The sequence below is a fragment of the Fistularia commersonii genome, chromosome 12 (assembly GCF_037954325.1).
Source record: "Fistularia commersonii isolate RoL2024-O1a breed Wild chromosome 12, RoL_Fcom_v1.0, whole genome shotgun sequence".
NCBI lineage: Eukaryota > Metazoa > Chordata > Actinopteri > Syngnathiformes > Fistulariidae > Fistularia > Fistularia commersonii.
The window spans coordinates 13,921,400-13,944,530 of NC_141295.1; the positions used below are offsets into that span (position 1 = coordinate 13,921,400).

Sequence of the window (23,131 nt, forward strand, 5' to 3'; positions counted from 1 at the left end):
TGGACGGATGGACAGTGGTTTTTGACAGCAAAGTAATTATTCTGTTTTAAGATGATGAATGCATGATTTGGTCTCAGTAAAAATAAAAGCAAAGCGTCAGCTAAGCTGTCCAGAACAATTACCCATGTAAATAGGTAACAGGTTTTTTTTTTTTTTATTTTCTTCAATTTGGCTCTATGAAGATACTTGTATGTTGTATGTACGGTGGGGAAAAAAAAAATTACCACTGAGCAGCCAGTGCAAGACAGCTGACTTATTTTAAAATGAAATTTCCCATTAATGCATCAATTAAAAAATACACCGCTAATAACACTGCGGAAGAAGAAAGGGAAATCAAGAAAAGATTTTCAAAAAGATACTCAAAGAATAACGTTTTGGATTAATTGGGCACCACTCACAGAGGAAGCTAATATCTTAAAGTGCTGTTTTCCAGGACATTTGTTCACAAATCAGTGAATTCTAAGCTTTGCTCAACTAGCCACACTATTATCCATCAGCGGGGGATCCATGTATGTGAAAGGTACTTCACTTTTCTTTTTTCCATTTTTAATCACTGTGCTCAAATTGTCAAGCTCCCTTTGAAAGTCCTCAATCAGCCTTGTTGGAATTTCCTCAGAGAAATGCTTTTCTGTGTATAGGCCAAGAGGAATCTGACAAAATGTACAATGTGTTAATATAATTAAAGAAAATTAAACAATAATTTATAAGAATTCATGATATGGGAAAATAACTTTCTGTGCATTTTTCAGCCGTGGAAACTTACAAAATCAGTTGATCGTTTGCTGAGGAGCCACATGGTCGCCATTCCTTTCACGATGGTGTTTATATCATGCAGTGTCGCCATCATTTTGGCCTCATTTGCTTTCCCCTTTCCGGTTGGTGGAGGATGTTGCAGAGAGATGGGAGTGTTGTACATCCATCCACCTTGGTCAAACTGCAACCAATACAACCGTACCGCGTCAAGCTAAAACCTGACCAGGATTAATGGATTGTGGGGCAGCACATTTACCCCTCATTTCCATTTTTTTTTCTTCTTTTGCAGACTGATGCTATTTTTTTTTCTCCTGTCTTCATTTTCTTGTTGCACGTACATAACACAAACTTAATTTTGTTGTATAACGCAAAATGTGATACGGAAATAATTGAACGTGCTCTTATTACATGTTGGAGTGGTTCACCTGTTCGCAGTTGACAGCAGCATGGGGACATTCATCACCTTGGTAATGTTCGTCACCAGCTCATCAACAGTGGAAAAACTTTTAGGGATCCCTGCAAAACCTTTAAAATAATAGCAAAAACTATGCACACATCAGGAAGAGAAAAATAAATAAATAAAAGAAAGAAACTCTGCATCCCATTTATTTTATTTAATGAGGAAAAGTTCATCGAAATTAATGATCTATTTTTCCAAGAGTGACCTGGGGAAGAAAAGCAAAATGGGCCGAAGAAAAACGAAACAAAAACAAAAAAAAAAGTTTCCACAACAAATCAACAATTCAACCAGTCAACCACCTATTATCTCTGTCCTCTGTCCATGTCTATGTCCACACCAACTGAGAAGTGAAACATCTTCAAGAAGAGAAGAAATCAAGCCCAGCTGCCATGATAAGTATTGACAAGGATTAGCCATGAAAATGGATGATTGAGAACCTCCATAGAAATCTCAGACTTTATCTCCAGAAGATCAAGTGCTCCCCCAGAATCTCCCCCAGAGAGGGTTTGTCATCACACTCACCCTTGCTTGTTTTGCAATGGAAACCTTTAATCCACCTCTGGAGTTCAGAGTTTTGACAAACTTCAGCATCAATCTCCTCTCACCAACCTGGAAGACAACATTGTAGTAGGCATTCATTGCAATTTGATATGCCATCATTTCTGTACTATACACTTTGAACACTGCGGCTTAAACAATGACGCGGCTAATTTATGGATATTTGGGGGGCTAACAAGCTTCATGCCGCCAAAACATTGAAGCCTTGTCTTACCGTGAAATTCCGAGGCTGTTCAATTCCAACACTGACAAATGGTTTTAGTGCGCAGGAGGAGGACGAAGATAGCAATCAGCTTGAGTAGGCCAAAGCGGGGATAGGAAATGGATGGATGGACTTTTCCCTTTTATTATTATTAATCTTTTTTCATCAGCTGTGTTACGGGCTCTGTTCTGAAAAAAGCATTTCCAGTACATATTTGTGGACGTTACCGGTATGTATTCATTTTAAAGCAAAAAAAAAAAAAAAAAAAAGTTTCTGTATAAATATCTCATGCTACAAAGTGGCTTATCATCAAGTGCGGCCTATATATGTACAAATTGATTTACTTATTTCTAGGCGGGGCGGCTTATATTCAGTTGCACTCAACAGTACGGAAATTACTGTTCATAAAATGGTACTTTTCTACTTTTATTGAAAAAAGCACTTGCCTGTACGGTGTCTTTGAGTGTCGAGTAAGGTGTCTTAAATAAAATGGATTATTATGATCATTACTTGTTTGCTGCAGCTCCAATATTACATATCAGCATCAATTATGTCAAAACACACACAATTTGCATCAACCAGACAAATCAATAAAGAGCGGGATCGGGTAACAATCACAATTTGATTATTCCCTAGATATTTTGTACCTGTTGATGATGTCCCAAAGTATGAGTCCGTCATCCCTGTAAGAGTAGCTTGGAAAAGCCTCCACCATCAAGTAAACAGAGTGAGGCGTAGGTCATTGAGGTCAGTGCCCTCTGCAGAATTGTATTTCATACCATCTCCAGCAGAAGCTGCAAGATGTTTTAATATAGATGGGTTTATTTTTATTTCATTTATATGCTATTCGTAGAGAAACAATGGAACATGTTTTTTCACTTAACATTTGTTAAAACTCCATCATCCGCTATTAGGAGAAAGCACGCCAGGAAGTAGATTTGGGTTGTATAGCGAGTGTGTGGTATTAGCAACTGGGGGGAAACAACATAAATTCAAATTTAACAATCATTAATAATACCGGGCAAGCCTTTTTTTCATTATTTAACCGTAACAGAGGGTCTGCGCCGTAGACCTGGGCATTTTACTGCCAGCAGGCCACATCCAGCCAATTTTGCCTTGAATCCGGCCCACCAAACTCATTTGTTTGAATCTTTTGAGTATTTTCAATCAATATTGAATTTAGAAACTCTTTATTTTTTCCTTTTAATTTTGAATGGATAACATACAGAATAATATTGGTACATTTACATGATCATTAATTATTATTGAAATACTGTATGCCAAATGCCAAAAAATTAAAATATATGTAAAATTTTCATTTTGTTCAATTTACATGATACCTAGTTGGCCTGTGAATGAAAATTAAATATGTGGCCCGCCAGCCAAAATAATTTCCCACCCCCTGGTCTATGGCTACTGCTTCAGACACCAAACTCATTTGTTTTCTGGTACCTTGTGCAGAGGACGCACCACGGGTAGGTTGCACAGCAGTGACGCTGATAAAACCTGTGCCAGCAGGTGAGCAGTGAGCTGATGCCAGTTGAAGTCGGCGCTTCTCACAAAAATCTTTGCCAGCAGCCAGTCATACTCCGAATCAATTGGAAAAAAGATGGGATTATCATGGCCCGGTGTCTGCTTCAGCTGGGAGAGGTAAACATTAATGATTGAGTGAGTTCATAAAATGCTCAAGACATTTTTTTTTTCTACTTAGACTGGTCGTAACGCTCCAATTTGGAGTGATGTGAGCGATCCAGTTGCTGCAAGAGTATCAATCAGATTCACAAAGCAGACCGACTGACAGGAAATGATGCAGGCTTGAAAACTATTTCCCTTTCTATGACATCAAGACAGAGACAAATAGGTTTTTGACAATGTGGTCAAATAACCTGCATGAAACATGCCTAGTGACAGTATCTAGAATTTTAAGCGATTTTACCTGTCACACTGAACTGAGAATTCCATAGGTTAAAACTATTAACGACACATTCTGCAGTTTTTATTTTGGATATTTTTTCTGTGTCAACATTTTTTTTTTGGTCCAGTGATTTATGGATTCAAATCATTGCATTTTCTATCCATTGGGTGTATAAACAACAAAATGGATAAAGAGGCAGAGTTATAATCATACATGACTTGTACAGGAATAATAAAGTCAGCTATTATACACTATTAAATCCTACAAATTGCCTTGCTTACTCAAACTCCTTGTATTATCTTTGAGTATTCAAATGTTTTGTGGTAATATCTGTTTAATTCATTTAACTAATATTCATCATTAGTTTAAATCATGAACTAAATAAGCAATTCACTCTTGACAGAAAGATGCAATAATTTAGTATATAAGCTTTCAGGCAACAAAATTTCAACATTCACAGCCAGAGTCACTCCTGTGGACTCTTTTGTATACCCGTAGCTTGGTAAGACTATATAAGTATATCTTTTTGTATGACTGTGTTCAAGCACTATCAAGTATGGCCAAGAGTGTTTCAAATGAGCTCAGACATTGCCTAAATTCTCTTACTGAACAGTGTTCAATAATTATTTTTTTTCTGTGCTGAAATGGAAGATATACTGCAAGGACTAATAGCTCAATTAGCCAACTGTCACTTGAAAGATCATGGATTTTTTTTTCCCCCCATTTTACATGTATGCTTTGTAGAAAAAGAAAATGCTGTCTATATTTTTTTTAAAAACACGATGCATGGTGAGTGAATAGTGTGGCTCTCAGGCGAAGCAATTTTACCTGTCATACTGAAAATAACAGAACGTACTGTGATGTAAACTTTAACACCATCCCATCCATGGGCTCCACATGACCCACTGCACTTGACTTAACTTTTACTTACGATCAAAGTGCAAAATAATCAATTGTGAATAACATTTTTTGCGGAGCTTATTTAGGCACCGATACACTGATTTTAGTAATTTGATAAATTGCAAAGGAGTCGACTTTATCTGCTCCTCCCTCATAAATGTCTGGCATAAATCTTGCGTTGATCAGGCGGTCGCTCTCACCAGGATGGCAACTGTGGCATTTTGTTGTGCGGAACTATGGGAGCTATAAGGTACTGCTTCTTTCCATTTATAGTATTTGTTTTCACACCATCCAGGAGCTTGTAGTCACACAGGAATATATTTCCTTTCTGTACAAAATGGCAAAACAATTACTATCCCAAAAAGCCAACTAGTTACACATTTGAAAAGTCAAAGCGCTGCCCTCTACCCTCAGAACAGCATACTTATTTGCATCTAATACATTGAAGATGCTCAGCAGCAAATTGCTGTCCACTCAGTATCCAAACAAAACAAACAAACAAACTATGGAGCTCAAGAGAGGCCTCTTTAGCAGAAGTTGACCCCATTGAGAAACAGGTCTCCGAAAAATGCATTGTCCTTCCAGTTTTGATGGACATTGTCTGAACAGATAAACAACGTTTCAAACCGAGTTGTAGGTTTTAGAAGTGTGGTATTACAGGTAAAACATGGCCATCTCTAATAGGTTGTAGAGTAACTGAAATTTTGTTGCAGAAGACTTTGTAAATAGCCTCAATAACAGTCTCCTTGTAAAAAACATATTCCTTCAGGGCCAGCTCTGCAATTCTTGAAGAGCGAAGCATGATGTAGCGTAATTATGTCATTATACTGTTGCACAAAGAGCATTTATTTGAACAGCTGTATCCTAATCAGTGGTACACCAGAGAGAAATCTCAACACTGATGAATTACCATGATATATTGGTATTCTTTTTGGGACCCACACCATCAGTTGGCAAGCTCAGTTTCCCTTGACCCCTGATATAAAACAATAAACATGCCGAATTTCTATGAAACGCTCTTTTTTTTTTTTTTTTGTCCGGGGAATTTCGCAGTAATGGCTGGAGCACCTTGACCTTTCATAGATGTACACTTGATCATAAGTGTCGTTCTAAATGCCACACATTCAGACCTCTCTAAGAAAAGAAAAGTCACCGGAGCACAGAAGTCTTTTCATTAGGTAGATTTTTTTGGATGGCTCGATAAGGAATATCAATAGAAATTCTCTGTGACACCTTGACATTTTTACTCAAGGCCAAACAGCAGGTAATTATTATTTAATTCATCATTTTTTCCTTATTTCAAGGTATGTTTCAGTGTTTGCGGAACCTCACAGAGAGCCATATAAATCACCAACAATCTGTAATTAGAATTCAGCTCAGAGCGTTGCTGTGCTCAAGGCTGACAGATGGCCGTACACGCCTAAGTTTGCCAAAAATTCTCAGCGCTGAAGTTTATTTGGGATGATCTTGTAAAGATTAATAACATTCAGGAGTTTAAAAACATCTGTCTGATCACATTCAAGGATCTCACCCTGTGGATGCTGTGAAGAGAAACTCTTGGTGAATGACAAGGGAACCTCATCGGGCCGTCTATTGCAATGCAGTGAGTTAATCCCCCTTTGTACACATGCCATCTGAAAATGTAAATTAAGTAAAATATAGCGGTCTGTTTTGCACGATTTGAATCATCATGCACATCCTTGAAAGCTTTACAAGTTTCATTTCCATCTGATTAAACAGCAGTTCTTCATTTTGCTTCTTTTATTTGGTAACATTAACACTGAACACACACCTGCACACTTCCCCTCTTTTTTCAGCTCTTTCTTTCTGTCATACCTGCCAATAGAAGTATGATCTTCAAAGATTATGAGAGCTGAAAAAAAAAAAAGGAAAATCAAAAAAACAAAATGGTTCAAGGCTGTCATTTTCTCAGTAATGCCTTGTGACCAAGACACTAAATCAGATTACAATGGTAAATGATCAAAGTGGTACTCAATAGAAGATTCTTGTCATTTTAAAGCTCCACTAACCTGTGGCTTCTCTGAACAAATGGACCTGGTTGTCAGTGATCCAGCGATGGATGGGAAAATTGTAGACGTCTCCCTCAGGTGACTTAACTTTCACCTTACACGGGAACCAAGCGTCCTCAGGGAACAGAAGGAGGGGTTCTTGTCAACCTCAATCAGCGGCGGCTTTCCGAGGGTTTTAGGGGAAGACGTGGAAAATTTAGACACCTGGGAAATGAGTGAGAAAGGAAAGAAATCATTTAGCGTAGTGCTTTTCACAAGCTGCAGTGGCTTAGTTTAACAAATGCAGATATTTTTTTTCTTTTTTTTTCAGGTGATGTGGTCTCTCTCCATATAAAAATCTCTTCTACACATTTTTTTTCCTTTATAAATGTAGTCAACACAACAATATATAAATATAAGAACACTACAGACTGTACTGGATGCAGAGGACAGAGCAAGATGGAAACAGGTGGTCCGCTTTACTGAAAATTTAAAAATGTCAGGAAATGGCAAACCATTTTGAAGAATTTTATAGCCTGATTTCCTGTCAGAATCATGATGTCTGTGTGCTTTTGATTTTATATATATCATGCAATGGAGAGATTAGGAATATTTCACATTTATCCACCACATGCTGAGAATAAAAATCCAAACTCACAGCTCCAAGATAAAAGTTAAACAATCCTAATGCCGGTGAACCATGTACGATCACTTTCTCCATCTGAGGCCACCAGCTTAATAAAAACATTATTTACAGGTTTGAAATGATAACTGTCACTCTGTACTTCACCATTTTACACTGGAAAAACCTGAAAGACAGAAGCAGCACATGGTGCTCTTCACTCAAATGTTGTCTGCAGTGGTTGCAATCCTTTTCTATATTTTAGGGCAGGCTCATGATTAATGTCCATCCTCTAACTGATCTCAATCTGCAGGTGCAAAAGGCTTATTCTGTATTGTTAAACGTTGAAATTTGTGTAAAAATGACTTTCCTGTAAATAGACAACTTCTGTTTTCTGATGCATCCATTCCACAATCAACTGGGCGTTGCAACATATTCTGCAAGTACTTGAGAACCAAGACAACTCTTTTTAATTTGATGCAAATACATCACACATGTTGCTATGTCTGCCATGAGGATCAAGATTAATATGGAATACACTCCTCATTTCTTTTTTGTTTTTTGGAAACAAAAAGTAAAGCTAAATTTGAATACTTTAAGATGATTTTAATTGTTTTTTTTTTTTTTTAAATAAACAGAAAAACAAACCAATAGGATATTTCAAAAAGTGAATTTTACAAGATTTTGCACTGGGATTTTCTTTACCATTGATAGACCACAAACCCTCTGTTTGTGTCTGTGTGCAGCTCCTTCCACCCCAGTTCTTCGCCAGCAACCCTGATTGAGCAGCAGCCCTGCAGGAGAACGGATTTCAGCTGGGTTGCAGAGCACAGCAGCCGCAGATCATGAGGTCTCGTCAGGCTGAGCATAAGAGGAGCCTTCTGCCGGCCCTTTGGGGCCAGATTGTTATCTAGAGCGGGTGCCGCTACCAGGACACCTTGTGCTCTTGGGTGCCATTATCCCTTCCTGGTGGCTCTTTGCCTCCGAGGACTGCCTTGAGGCGAGATACCGGGAACTGTGGTGGGCCCTACTTGTCCTGTCAGTCCAAGGTCTGGCTCTCCTAGCTGATGGTGGATGAGGCCTGTTGTATCAGAGGTTGGTTTGTATATTGGAAGCAGAGAGAGACAGAGACCGTGTCTGCTTTTCCTCCAGCAGGACTCAGATTTATTGGTTCTAGTGAGCCCTTATACACAAAGAGTGAAACCTACATGCATTAAGAAGTACAGAGCCACATGGACATATAGGGTGGTACATAAGGAAAGGAATGTGGAACAGTACCTGTCTCCAAGTCTGTTGCAGGGCCTTGGGATGATTGGAGAGGGAGAGCATTGTTGGGAGCTTGTCTTTGTGAGAGAAGTGGAAAAATACAGGGAAATCTTGAAACCATGGGTAACAGAAAATTGTCAAACAACCTCCACATTCTCAATCCAAATTTCATCTCACCTTTCCTCGCAAGTTCCCCTGTCCAGACTCCCACGTCTCGCCTTTCCACTGCAAATCATGAGTTTTTGTATTGACTTGAGCTTTTGTCACAGAAAACCAACCAGTCTTAACTCAATTTTTTTTTTTTTTTTTTAGTTTTTCCTCTACATCAGTGACAGGTACATATTGTGATTTAAAAAAAAAAAATCCACTCCACATATCTAAAAGGATATGATGCTTATGTCTGGTGCCAATCCAAAACTGAGTCTAACCGTATTGTATTAGTGAAGACATGGCAGGAGCCCATCGTTTAGTAAAGATAGGCTTCTAAAGTCTTAATATGTACTTTGCTCCATCTGGTTAATGTCCCATACTTTTTGGATCCGTGTATTATATGTAAAGGGATCAAACAATATATTCAGGGGTATTTTTCATCCATTTTCTATACCGGGGTGGGCGATTATTTTGACTGGCAGGCCACATTTCTAATTCAATTTTTACGTGCGAGCCAACTAGGTATCACGTAAATTGAACCAAATGAAAATTGCAATTTAAATTTACATTTTTGGGCATTTTATTCCAACTTTGAAATCATGGATGATCATATAAATGTACCGACATTATTTTGTATGGAAGCATCCATACAAAATTAAACAAAAGGAAAAAATAAGGAGTTTCTAAATTCAATATTGATTGTAAATACTATTTAAGATATTAAAAGAAAATGGTTTGGCGGATGAAAACGGGCCTGATGTGGCCCACGGGCCGTAAAATACCCAGGTCTGGTCGATACCCATGGGGGTTGCTCCTAATAATGCAGTTGCAGGGCTTTGTGGACTGTCCTGTTTGAAGACTGCTTTACGGATGTCAAAAACCACCTTCCAAAATAAACTTAATTTGAAGCAAAGCAAAAAATATGTGTATGGTTGACAGTATCTTTACCACAATTCCTCCAGCAAGAACTACAACGTGTCAGCCCCATCTTGGCTATTATTGGTGCTCTGCAAAACCAAACAATTACTTTCCACTTGAATTATCTCCAGAAGTTTGAATTTGTGGTCCGGTGTGCCTCCAATACATGTCTCTTCCCAGGTGCCCATTGGTACGTCAATGTTAATTTCCGCCTCCCATCTGCTATATAAAAATATTATATAGCTTATGATTATTTTCTTTTTCCTATTGCTTAGTTGTGCAATTGGGATTCTTTCTATGGAACTGGGTCTCAGTTTTTCCCACTGTTTGAGTGTTTGTCAGGAGAGGTCTTAACTGTAGAAATCAAAATCTGTCGTCAGTAGATCAAATTCCTTTGTCAGCTGTTCAAATGTTTTAAGATATTTTGACCATTTTATAATACCAGTTTAAATTGTCAGGCACGGATGTCTTCATAAGTCCAATATTTGTTAGTGATGAGAGTAGTTTTGGTAGTTGATAGGCCTGGACTGTATTCGATGCCAAAATTTTAATGTGCTTTTGGTCTAGGCTGCCATTTCTTTTACAGGGATTTTGAAAGGGTAAGATTTCCAGGGACTCTTTGCACCTGCTTTTCTCAACATTAAGCCATTGTGTGGATGCATCATTCTGAATCCATGCAGCCATCGGCTTCATTTGTGCAGCCCAGAAAAATTTTAGGGTTTGGAGTTTGAGATCTCCACCAGATGTGAAAGATTGTAAAATTTCAAATCTAATTCTAGAGTGCTTATTTTGCCAAATTTTTATAATATATTGAGGAGATCAATATATGGTTTAGGAATTTCCAAAGGTAACGTCTGAAATAATTAAAGCATCTGGGCAGAGCATTCATATGAATACTTTCTACTTGACCAAGTAGAGTTGGAGCAGGGATCATCTTTCCAGGTCACTAGTAATGTGCTGATCATTTAGTTGTAGTTTACGTTATAGACAGGGGTGGCAAACTCAGATACATGGCGGGCCAAAATTCAAAACTAGGATAAAGTCACGGGCCAACATTGATTTTTCTATTGAAAAAAAAAAGTTCCTCCAGATATAACAATGAACCTTTTCATTTGGACCAAAACTGAATATGGAACAAGCAAAGCTTCATTCTATATAACTTATCACTTAATATTGCACACGGGTCAAAATCGAAAGTCAAATTAATCAATGACATTAATTTCTTAAATAACAATAAAATAAAACTTGAATGCCTCTTTATTTGCAGGCTTCTGAATTTAATTTCAACAATAACCTTTTTCCACAGGCTTATAATAAATGTAAAAATAAAATAACAATAATAAATTAATTAACTAATAAAAACATCCTTCAATGAATGTGAAACCATTGAAGCCCATGTCTTGGCGTAGCAAGAAAAAGTGCGTTAAGAAATCGGCAAATTATAGCTCAGTTAGCTACACACTGATCTACTCTGTCTTTCTTTTCGCCATTTTTCGGAGTGGTAGCACAGCGCTAGTATTAGCATAAGGTCGCTATGACTACTGTTAACAGAGGAGTAGGGCTTTTACGGGTGCTGTCGTGATTTTTGCGCCAACACAACAGAAGAGAGTTCTGGGATTTGTAGTATTAGCAGTACATACACTGTAGGGCCAGCTCTAATAGTCATTTAGTGTGGTTTTGCGGGCCAAATATTATTACACTGTGGGCCAAGTATGGCCCGCCGGCCAGGGTTTGACACCTGTGATATAGAGGTTATGGAGATATGGGTGAATGTCTGCCTAAATATTTAATCCCTTCTTTGGGCCATCTGAATCTAGTCTGTGGCTTAATTGTTTCTGAGACCAGATCATTTACATCTATAGCCTCGGTTTTAACTAAATTGACCTTACATCCAGAATAATACCCATAACCTAGATATGAGCTCCTTTTTAGATATGGGATTGTTGAGCTGGGCTCTGCTGAATACAATAAAAAATCATCTGCGTACAGTGACATTTTGTGTACTTAATTTATTATAATTCTTTTTATGCAGTCTCTAATGAGCTTGGCCAGAGGCTCAATACTGATCGCAAATGTCAAGGGTGATAAGGAGCACCTTTGTCTGCATCCTCGTTGTAGTGAAAGTCTTTGATTTGTATCCATTAGTCTTAATGGCTACTTGTGGGGATGAATGGTGTTTGAACCCAATTCATGAAATTAGGACCAAATCGAAAGTGTTTGTTTGAAAGATATTTCCATGATACCTGATCAAATGCTTTTTGTGCATCTATAGAAATAATTACTGATTTCATATCGTTTTGGTCAGATTATATTTGATAGTCGTCTTATATTATCTATGTAAGACCTTCCAGTGATAAAGCCTGTTTGATCAGGCTATATAATTTGGGTAAATATCGTCTTTACCCTTCAAGCTAAAACTGCAGTTCGTATACTCAAATCTTTGTTTACCAATGATATTGGCCTATAAGACTGTCAGTAGGGTCTTCACCCTCTTTATGAATTCCAACTATTGATGCCACAGTCCAAGATGGTGCCATAGTTTTAGAATCTAAGGCATATCTGTATGCATTTAGTAACAGGGGTGCTAACAGGTCTTTAAATGATTTCTAAAATTCAGTGATCTATCCATCTGGACTTGGACTTTTGTTATTCTTGAGTGATGAAATACCTTTCTTAATTTCCAGTTCCCCAATTTTCTTATCTGACTCCTCAGCTGTTGAGTCTGTTTCCATAGTCATAATATTTTTGGTTAGTAAATCTTGAGTTTCCCTCAATTTTAAACAAAAATGAGCTGTTAAGTTGTCTGAGTTGTATTTCAATCATTTGTAACTTTAACTGATGCAGATTATTTATGTTCTAACTCTTTTTCATCCAATTCTCGCTGTTTGGCCTCCACCTCACTTCCTTGCGGTCATAAATGAAGTAATACAGCCTCTTACATATGCTTCAGCACAGTCCTACAGTGTCAGGGGATTGGTGTGAGGTATTGGTGTCTGGGTACTTTTTTAATTCTTCTGTGATGAATGAGATGAATTCTCTATCATTAAGAAGAGATGAATTAAGCCTCCATTGTTTAGTTGTTGGTCTTTGTACTATTTCCCATTTCAATATTACAGGTGCATGATCATGCAGAAATAGTGATAGGCAGTATCTCAATGTCTGTTATCTTGTATAAATGTGCCTTTGGAGTAAAGAAATAATCTATCCAAGCGTATGATGCCTACTTGAAAAATCCCCTTTAAAATCCCCTTCCCTTGGGAATGTACTTCTCCATATGTCTACTATGCTGGTTTCAGTAGTTTGGTATCTAAGCATTTTACTCATTCTACATAGCGGGGCTTTAGATGGTGGCTTACTATCCATTTGCTGGGACATTACACAGTTAAACAGTTAAAGGTGGAGACACCTTTCTTTCTCCCTGAGAGGTGAGAAGAGTAGTGCATTTTGTCTGTCCCTGAATTTAATTTAATTTCTCATGTTCCACATCAGATAGGTGAGTTTCTTGTAGAAATGCTATCTAGCAGTTAACTTGTCTCAACAGGTGCAATATTGTTATTATTTTACTTTTTTTAATTGGATTATGAAGACGCTTAACAATGTCGCTTGCAACTTTTAATGTATTCATTAATCAGAGTTTAGCTATACTTAATTGCCCAATACTGAAAGCAAGGGAGGAGCCAAACAATTCTACGAAAAACAATATTCAATATTTAAAAACTAGAGAATCAAATGTTTTTTATTCATTTGTTTTTACTAATTAACATTGGCTTTCTGATTATTAGGCTTTGCTCTGTGGTGTTTAATTGGGAATATTAAGGAAGAGACAGAAAAGAATACTGTAACTTAACTACCCAGGAATAAATAATGTGTAAGTTAAATGTCGAGCTTTGATACGGTGCCAAATGCAATAGTTTTGCGCCAAGAAAAACCTTCAGAGGTGAATCTCTGCTTTGCACTCAGGCCCTTAATTGCTTAGCTCAACACATATGTAGCTTATTTATTCCCAATGCTGATCATGATGGTAAAGTTCAGTTAAGATCATTAACCAACAGTCTGCATTACAGTCATATCAATGGCAACATCAATAAAAATACCTTAATATTTGAGAACACTGTATGTTAAGGGTGTGCACTCCTCAACATTACTAGGCTGAACAGGATTTCTTTTGTTCCAGTATTTGTGAGGCAAAAGCAATTGGATTTGGCATGTGAATATATTGTGTATATACGTGGAAATACTGGACTCAAGGAACTGTTGCCATCAATTCGTTTGAATTTTACTCTCTAACGCAAAAAACAGGAAAATCCAAGGCTGAGCCATGTGAGTCTGTAATGGTACTGGACAATAGCCATACTTGCTCTCAGGAAACCCTGGAGATTTCTGAAATGATGGAAAATGGTAGCAAACAACATCAAAGAAATAGAGAATTACTGGCAAAGCTCGTCCAAGCACCATCATCTTGAGTGGGTGGACGGATAGATAGGGCTTTCTGCCCCTGGTAGGGTAGATCAAGGGACCGGGCACAGTGTGGCCCACAAGACCTCTTTCGAATAACAAATTATAGACTTTTTTTTTATCCTTTGCTTGGACAAGGTTCTGGAAATGTTGAATGTCACCTCTTTGGGGGAGAAAGGAGTCTCAGCTGTTGCACAAGACCAATGCTCCTCCACTCTGGAGTGATGGGCGGCAAACAGATGTTGGCATACTTATTACCCTCCAACTCTCTTCCATTCATGACGTGCCTCCAGATTCAGTCCCTGTATCACTCCAGTTGATGAAAGGTTGGCCTCCTTTCCAACTTCAGGGTCTGTCTGTCTTTGCCTGTCCACTGAAATGCAGTTCAGGACTTTATGTAGTCCCTCGAGATGTGCTCTTGCCTTGGACTCCCTCAGTCTGTTGGGGGACTTCAATACCCACATGGGCAATGAGAACTTAAAGACAAAGCGAATATTTATTGCTGGGTCAAAAATTTGAGGTTACAGAATACTTTGAAAAACAAGCGTGTATGTTTATAATGCATATTCACATTTAATACCCCAGGGGGCAAAGCTAGTGTTCTCCTTGTGCCAGTCCCAAACCTGATTAAGTGCAAAACACTTTTTTTCAAAGCCATCCAATAGAAAATTATGTCATTCTAAAAATTTAATAAAATCTGACATTCATACAGGATTGGTTGAGGCATCACCCCATCGGTGCCAATATCCTTCAGCGTTGTAATTGGGCAATCATGGGACCTCAGAGGTGATTAGGAAGTGATGGGTGATCCAGGATAGGGACACAGAGGGACAGATGGTGATAGAATTTTCATATAAGATGTAAATGGCTGTAATGAATACTTTTTTTCCAGAAGCGGTAGAAACGGAGGGCAACCTACAATAGCAGAGGTGGGAGCGGACAAGTGGTATCACATGTCGACAATGGAAGATCAGTGACAGCAAAGTAGTGGTTGTTGAGAGTGGAGCAGGACATCATCGGACGGCGAAATGTAGTAGGATTAAGGGGACAAAGGCAATGCAGAGGCCAAAGTGGCATAAGCTGAAAAAGGAAGTGTTTTGTGGCTTTTAGGGTTGAAAGGCTCTGGATGGTCAGAAGGTGCTTTGCTGAGAACTGGACAACAGCACCTAATGTAATCAGGGCGACATTTAGGAGTGCTGGTTTCTGATCTGGAAGGGAAGTAGAATACTTGGAACAAGAATGTGTGGGAGTGTATATGGGAAAGAGGTTAGCTAAGTAAAAGTGGGACACTGAGGGAGCTGAACAGAGCAGACAAGAGTCCAGGGGGGTGCAGCGTGAGATGAAGGCAGGGTTGGCAAAGACCTAACAAATGGTGTACAGATACTAAGGAGGGAGAAACTGATTCGGTGGCAAAGCAGACAGGGAGAGGGTAGGATGGGGAGGAGTGTTCCACAGGTACTGGCAATGAACGATAGAGAGGTAAAGGTATTGATAGGTTCCAGATGTGTGATGGAAAGTTGGAATAAGCACTTTGAAGAGTTGATGAATGAGGAAAATTAGAGCAAACAGAGCAGAAGAGGTGACCATTGTGAACCACAATGTAGCAAAGGTCAGTACAAGAGAGAGGCAGCAGTAGACTTTTTGACTAGATTGTTCAACAGGATCTCAGGAGTGGATGTCCTGGTGCCAGTTATTAGGAACAAGAGATTTGTGTGGAGTTGTGGTAACTGAAGAGGGGTGAAGTTGACGACCCTGCGACCCTGAGTGCAGGATAAGTGAATAGAAAATTGCTAGCTGCTTCAAAATGCGCCTTTGGGTTCCCTCTGACTCTTGCAGGAAATAACTCAAATTATGTTTGGAGGGTGTGTGATGCACCCCCAGCTGATCCTCAGTACTCCCATTTGAACCCTAACTCAGGTAATCCCACCTGCTCCCCAAGATGTTAATCAGTCCTTCTACCCTGGAGGGGGTGTGGGTCCAGAAGGTACATGTGGCTAAATCCCTGTTTAGGGCTTGAATACCCAAAACAAGTTGATTCTAACTGAAGAATCCTCTTGAATAAGAGAAATATTCTTAGAGATTAAGCAAGTCGATTTACAAGCATAAAATTTACCTAGAAATGAACTCATGAACTGGAGAACTAAGAATATAAAATTATGCAAACACAGCTAGACCACAACAAGAACAAACAGATCATAAGTGTCTTTGACTGAAACAAGTTAGGGAATTAAAATGCGAAGCCAATTACTTACACAACAAGGGACAGATGAACTTGAAGCTGGACAAACACATGAGAAACACATGAGAAATTAAGAGTTGAGAGAAGCAAATAAACACTTGGACATGAAACGCAAGAAACTAAAACATGCGTAAACCCAAGAACATAAGCCACCAAGGAAAAGAGTGGAGCAAAAGGAGCTACAAAGAGTAAATCTAATCCGAGAATACAACAATAATGTGCAAAATGTGAGTCCTCAAAGTATAAAATCGAAGAGTCCAAAACCAGGATAAATCGTAGATAAATCTCTGATCATCTATTTCTGCCAGCCTTCTTCTGTCCCAAAGTTGGTTTCATTTTTTTCTTTTTTCTTTTTTCTTTTTTAAAAAGGGCTGATACAGATTTAATTCAATATCTATTTCAGAAACGCATGGAGATAAAATCACAAAAATATAATCAACCAGTTTTAAATTTATTAAGTGTAAAAACTGTCCGCAAGAGAATAACAATTAGAAGTTAACATTCAGATCCGAGGCAGGTCAGTCTGTCAGTGCTTCCTCATCGAATGGGATGTAAACAGGCCCTGGAGACTGTAGAGAAAAATGAAAATCTGGGAATATCAATGAAACAAACAAGTGTTGCATCACTATACCAGGGCTACCTCCAGCTGATCTTTCTTCCCTCAAGACTTTCCCATTTCATCCATTGCCCCTGCTTAGCAAGAGAAACAGCCTTTGCAGTTCGATTAGCCTCCTCCTGGTGATGCACCTCCTCGACCACCATTTTCCTCCTTTCTGCTGTGGAAGCCTTGTGCCAAATCAGTTTACTTGCTGACAGACCAAAGCCTCTTCTTCCCAAATGGACATGCCCCATGATGTTATTGTGCCTTAAGGCTGAGACAACAATCTGCACTGCCTTGGCTGTTGTCCACTTCTGTCTGGTTGCCAGACGGGGAGCAGTAGTGCTGACCGTCTGATCTTTGGAGTCCTTTAGGGTCATTTGGAGCCTCCCCTTAGAGCACCTGTACTCTTCGGTGAGGCTTGTGACGGGGGTGATATTGTACATCCTGCCCTAATGCCTATTTCCACATACTGCTATGATGTTGTACAGCCAGCTGTTGTAAGGCACAGTTGCAGGTCTTCAAAGTAGGCCTTTACAAGGGAAGTGATTGGGGTGGAACATGGTGGAAGCTGACCAATGTCCACCAGAGGAGGTTATGTGGCACAGATCCAAATGCTTTGGCCAAATCTCATGCCAGATCATTCTGATGAGCGCCAGACAACCAAAAAACCCAGCAATTCCTACCTTCTGCACAGATGTATCAACATAGTTATTCTTCTCCAAGTAGGTGGACAGCCTCTGTGCTATTACACTGACCAAAATCTTCCCCTGAACGTTAAGAAGGCATATTGGGCGGAACCGACTAATGTCTGTTGCATTCTTCTTCTTGGAAATCAGCACACCTCCAGCTCTTTGCCACACCTTTGGTATTATTCCCTTCTCCCACAGCACTTTCATAAGCCTCCGATGGTGTCGTAGTAGATCTGGTGTGTTCTTATAGAGCTTATATGGTACTCCATTCAGTCCCGCAGCCAATGCTGAACTTGCTGAATGGCATACTGTGTGCTATATATCTTTCCATTTTGGAGAACCAGTCTCCATATGGAAATTGGAAGTTGGATAGGTGGGATATCATACGGGATGATAACCTGTTCATGTCTATTCCCCAGAGTTTTCTTTGTCAGCTATCCTTTCACAGTGGTCAACACCAGATAATCAAAGAAACACAGGATATCTACTTTCCGTTGTGACGGTAGATGGTATGCTTTTACATAAGGTACATATTGAGAGCAAAAAAAGACACTATCAGATCATATATATACAATTTGGGACACTATCGGTAGTGTACCTTGAAATAAATGTGAAAAAAACAAAAAACAAATACACCATTCAGAACAGTCAAAAATACCTTATTGAGATTCCTTGTAAGAGGATGCACCATGGGCATGTTGCGCAGCAGTGACGCTGCAAGGACTTCTGTTGGCAGGCGTGTGCACAGCAGGTGAACACAGAGCTGATGCTAGTTGAAGCCTGCGCTTCTCACAAAATCCTCGCCAGCTGCCAGTCATACTCCGAGCAGTAGGGGGGAAAAAATGATAGGATTGCCACGGCCCAGGTGTCTGCTTCAACTGTGAGAGATAAAGTGAAATGTTAATTTTGTAAAAGATTACACAGTCTTTACCGACTTCTAGTAGAATAGTAATTAAATAGAAATAAGGATATTTAAAAATATATATTTTACTGTTGATTAACTTGACTTCATGTCTTTTAGTTGATATCCATCTAGATCAGACTTTTATGTGCTGAATTACAGTGGAATTTGGGATTTTGTGTTATGTCCCAAAACAGCATTAAAAAATATGTCAGCAACATCATCTCTTTGAAGTTACAGATATTTGAGTTGGAAAAAGTCACAGTTCAATATTAATTACTCTTACCCAGGGCAGACGGTAAGAGTTCAAAAGATTAACCTTGATTAATACACCCATTATAAGAAATATGTCTTTGATTACCTCACCTGAATAGCAATTGGCTCAACATCTAATCAGGTAAAGTACTATTGTTCTGTCAAGATCAAGATAAGATAGGTTCAGTCAAAGTTATCAAGGAAATGTTACAAAACAAAAACAAACACCCCGAGTTCCTCTGACAAGATCTTCTGATCGTTGATGAAGGCCATGTTATCAGTGTCAGGGAAGATCTCTGGCATGCTCTGCGATGTCGGATCAAGATTGAGTTGGCGCCATCTAGAAAGTGATAGCAAAAAAAAAAAACATCCTTCCAATGTTTTTGGACATATTTGGAAAAGAACACAGGTGAACATTACACATGCATTCTTTGCTGTTTTCCTGTTTTTGTTTTTAAAGTCACAGTTGGATCGTCATTGTATATGCATGCCCTAAATGAATTGTATAAGATTTTCTACGATCACCAGTTTCGTCTGCAACATTTTTTCCCATATAGAAAATGACAAAGTTATGGAACATTTTTATGTTAACTGTATACCTAATAATGCACATAATTTCTGTACAGCGCAATGGGTCAAAATGGCTCTTAACTTGTCTTTGTTTCTTATACTTATGGTAAATAGTTTGTCACATTTGATTATTAGCTCAAAAACTTTCCCTCCCTGAAGTGAAAGACCTCAAGACCACTGATCCAGCATGAAATGCGAAAATGCAGGGTTCTTCCTCTGGGGCAGGAACTTCCACCTTGGAAGGGAACCAAGCGTCGCCTGGGAAAACCCTGAATCTTCGCTTGTCCAGCTCAATGAACACCAGATTTCCAATGGACTTGGGGCATCTTGCAGAAAACGAAGATCCTAAAATAGATATATTTGAACATACGAACATGGTTAGATCATGAGGAGAATCCCATTTTGAATTAAATCATAAAAAACTTTGTGATGACACCTTGAACAGACACTCTCTTGTTCATGGTCACGATCAACTGATCTGAAATGGGATGTAATCCAGGACTGTGGCCCCATTACACTCCACGCCTCTGCTGATAATAATGCTAAGTGGGGTTAAAGATGTGCTTAAAATTAAAGTGGCACATATTATACTTTCTGCTCCTTTGTGGACAGATACCAGCCTGAAGTCTGACAGATGAGCGACAGAAAATAACATGACAACAGAGTTGGAAATGAGTCCAAAATCGTCCGTCTTACCTGTCGATAAGGTCAAGAAGTTCAAAGATCTTTGAATTAATGCCACCACTTACTCTTATTTTTATGCACACACGAGAAGTTCACTGAACTGGTGACATCATTGCTTTTGACTGCTGACTGGATTTGTCTCAACGGGAATAAAATCCCCCCCATAAGGAGCAAGTCAATAATGTAGTGCATGGGATGGATAAGGGAATTTGATGAAGGGCAATCTATCATAGTAAAATTCTGTTGTTTTGAAAGCGTTATTTCTATTTTACCTCGATAGGTAATCCCCAAAAGTTGCTCCTTTGTCCCCAACGAACAAGACCTCGTTTCTGCCGATCAACTCTTCCATTTACATAACGAGCCACTATTACCTTGACCCGCCAAAAACCCTGGCGGATATATTTGGAAAGTTGCCACAGGTCATTAGAACTGAAGAAGCCTCTGGGATGAGGGCTGAAATGTCTTCAAGTGAAGAAATTCAAGTCCAGCTGCCATGACAAGAAGATTTGGATAAGAACGTTTTGTCATTCATGTTCTAAGTGACCCCGTGCAGGGGTAAATACCCAGGTCTGAGATAAAGGAAAATAAATACAAAAAAATGAATCATTTCAAATGAATCTGTTGAAATTTGTTTATTTTTTTAAAATGTTTTTTTCAAGTTTAACTTATCACATGTTTCTCTAGGTCAAACATCTAGTAACTGGCAGGTGTGTAAGACAAAAAGTCAGATCTGAGGGGAGGGTACGGTCACAAGTCCAGTGGGTTTGATCTTGTTGATCCCTCCGTCCAGGATGCAAACCCGTGGGAAGTTACTCTTCACCAGGTGTGCTGCAAACTGAAAAGAAATTAAGAATGAGAGATTTTCTTTCAAATTTTACTGGTTTGCCAGGAACCATACTTGAGGCAAGTGATCCTTTGCACATGGCTTAGAAAACAAACATACTTGGGAAATTACCTCCTTTGTCATACCTCAGGATCTAAACTCCTGTTCACAATCTATTGTTGTATTAAAGATATAGAAAATGGGCATTTCCTGGGTGGCATGTTTCTCAGGAGTAAATAGAAATCTTGTTCCTGGTTACCTAAAGTGGAAGAGCCAGGATTGACCAGGGAATCAAGGACGATAAAAACGGTTGTGGAAATATTTCATGTAACTCTGTAACTTAACTGTTCTGTGAGGAACTATGCTTATCTGAACTCATGCCTCCAATGGGAGGGGAGGGAGAAGCACTGGTCAAAACAATAGCATGTGCTCAGCCTCAGAGGAGGTGTCCTTACTTGACTGTCTGTCCACAAGAGAAGGTGTCCTTCTCCAAACAATGTGTCCTTCTCTGTCTCATAAGAATAACCAAGTAGACACATCGCCTGACTGATAGATTGTGTCCTTCAATATGGCACCTCCTAGCACACCATGGGACCACCATGGGACCAAACATGTCTCCTGACCGTGTCCTTCAATATGATCTCTCAATATGTTCTCTCCTGAAGACTACTCTGTGCTCAGCATGACTTGTACCTTTTGAGACCTCAAAAAGACCAAAGACCATTCTGACCATTCTTTGCATTCACAGACTTTCTTAAAGAATCCTCCATAAATTTTCCACGACAAAACAAAAACAGGCAAATACGACATAAAGTAACAAAGCGTAACATGCATTGGGTATGCTTAATTTGTCCGCTTTCAATCGAGCATAATGAAATATCCCAAAATACTAATGGTGAATTATGCTGTTCCCTCTGCCAGGAACTGTGCTGGCAGACTTGGTTTTTGAAATATGAAGATTCTTGTAGTGTCACCTTGTTTGAATCTGAAATAGATTACTTCTCAAACTTGTAAATAATCTGTCCCTCGTGTTAACTGGCTGAATAGACAGAAACTCTTTACAAATTAAAATGGGTAGGACCTGCATAAACAAATTTAAGATCTCTCGTCCATCCATTTGAATTGCATTGGTTAGAATATTATTTGATGGGTTCCTACATTTTTTCTCTTTGTCTCTAAGCCAAGCTGTTGCTGGGGATAGGAATGCTCTCAAGTCCCTTTCGCTAGGAGGTGCAGAGGCTCAGGTGGTTAAAGTGCTTGTCTTAGAACTGAGCATTTCTGGTTTGCTTCCAAAACTCCTCCTTGCCCATTAAGGTGTTGATGAGCAAGACACTGAACCGCTGACGGCTCCCCAGGTGCTTCTAAGTGGTTGCCTTCAGCTCATAGTTCATCCAAACTTAAATGTAGCAGTTATATTTTGCTGATGTGGTGCTGTATGTTTAACTGAATGGGACAAACATCTTTCTTTACAAAGAAAAGACAATAGAATTAGAAGAAGATAATGTTCCTTCACATTTCACTGAGTTGAAATTACATTCACTGTTACGGTTATGCATCTGGGTAAAACAAGAAAACAAAAATGATTGATAGAAGCTATTATCCTTCTATAGATGGAGTTTTAAAATACACACTCATTTCTGGTTTAAAAAAAAGCATTCAGGAGATGTAATAATGTGAACAGTGGGAACACATTAATCCCTTAAAAAAATAAAAGAAAGAAAAACAGGGTCAGCAAAAGGACTATTGACAATGAATCACAAAGCGGGGGAAAAAACAACAGAACAAAACGTTTGATGTCTTTGCATCAATTGGTCTTTGACCTCTTTTGATATGTACATTGGTTGTTGAAGATTTAAAGAAAATGTCTCAAGACAACAGAGCTTGAAGAATACTGCGATTTTGCTAATGATAATGCCACTGGGCCAAAGAGATGTGGATGACATTTGGAAAAAAATATGATTATTTATTTATTTTCTTTAAAGCGACCTTTAATTTAATCGCCTAAATGACTGCGAGGTCAGACTTTAATATTACCTTTGACTTGAATATTCAGGTGCAAACACGTCACTTCTTCTGGAAAAATACAACAAACCACCATAAAGATTTCAAATGCAATGTAATGTAATGTAATGAAATGACCATTACACTAGTAAACTGGGTT

At 38.9% G+C, this 23,131-nt stretch overlaps 1 protein-coding gene and 1 pseudogene across 1 annotated transcript in view; both read right to left on the reverse strand.

Annotated features, from left to right (window-relative positions):
• Positions 1 to 470: 470 nt before the first annotated feature.
• Positions 471 to 8,921, reverse strand: LOC147228921 (polyunsaturated fatty acid lipoxygenase ALOX15B-like; annotated as a pseudogene).
• An 11,843-nt stretch (positions 8,922 to 20,764) lies between these two features.
• tbck (TBC1 domain containing kinase) overlaps positions 20,765 to 23,131 on the reverse strand; it is a 32,077-nt gene continuing 29,710 nt past the window's right edge. Inside the window, exon 26 of the mRNA XM_086157250.1 lies at positions 20,765 to 20,982. Coding sequence (XP_086013376.1) covers positions 20,872 to 20,982 — 111 coding nt within the window. The 3' untranslated portion in view covers positions 20,765 to 20,871. The remainder of the gene's footprint in view (positions 20,983 to 23,131) is intronic.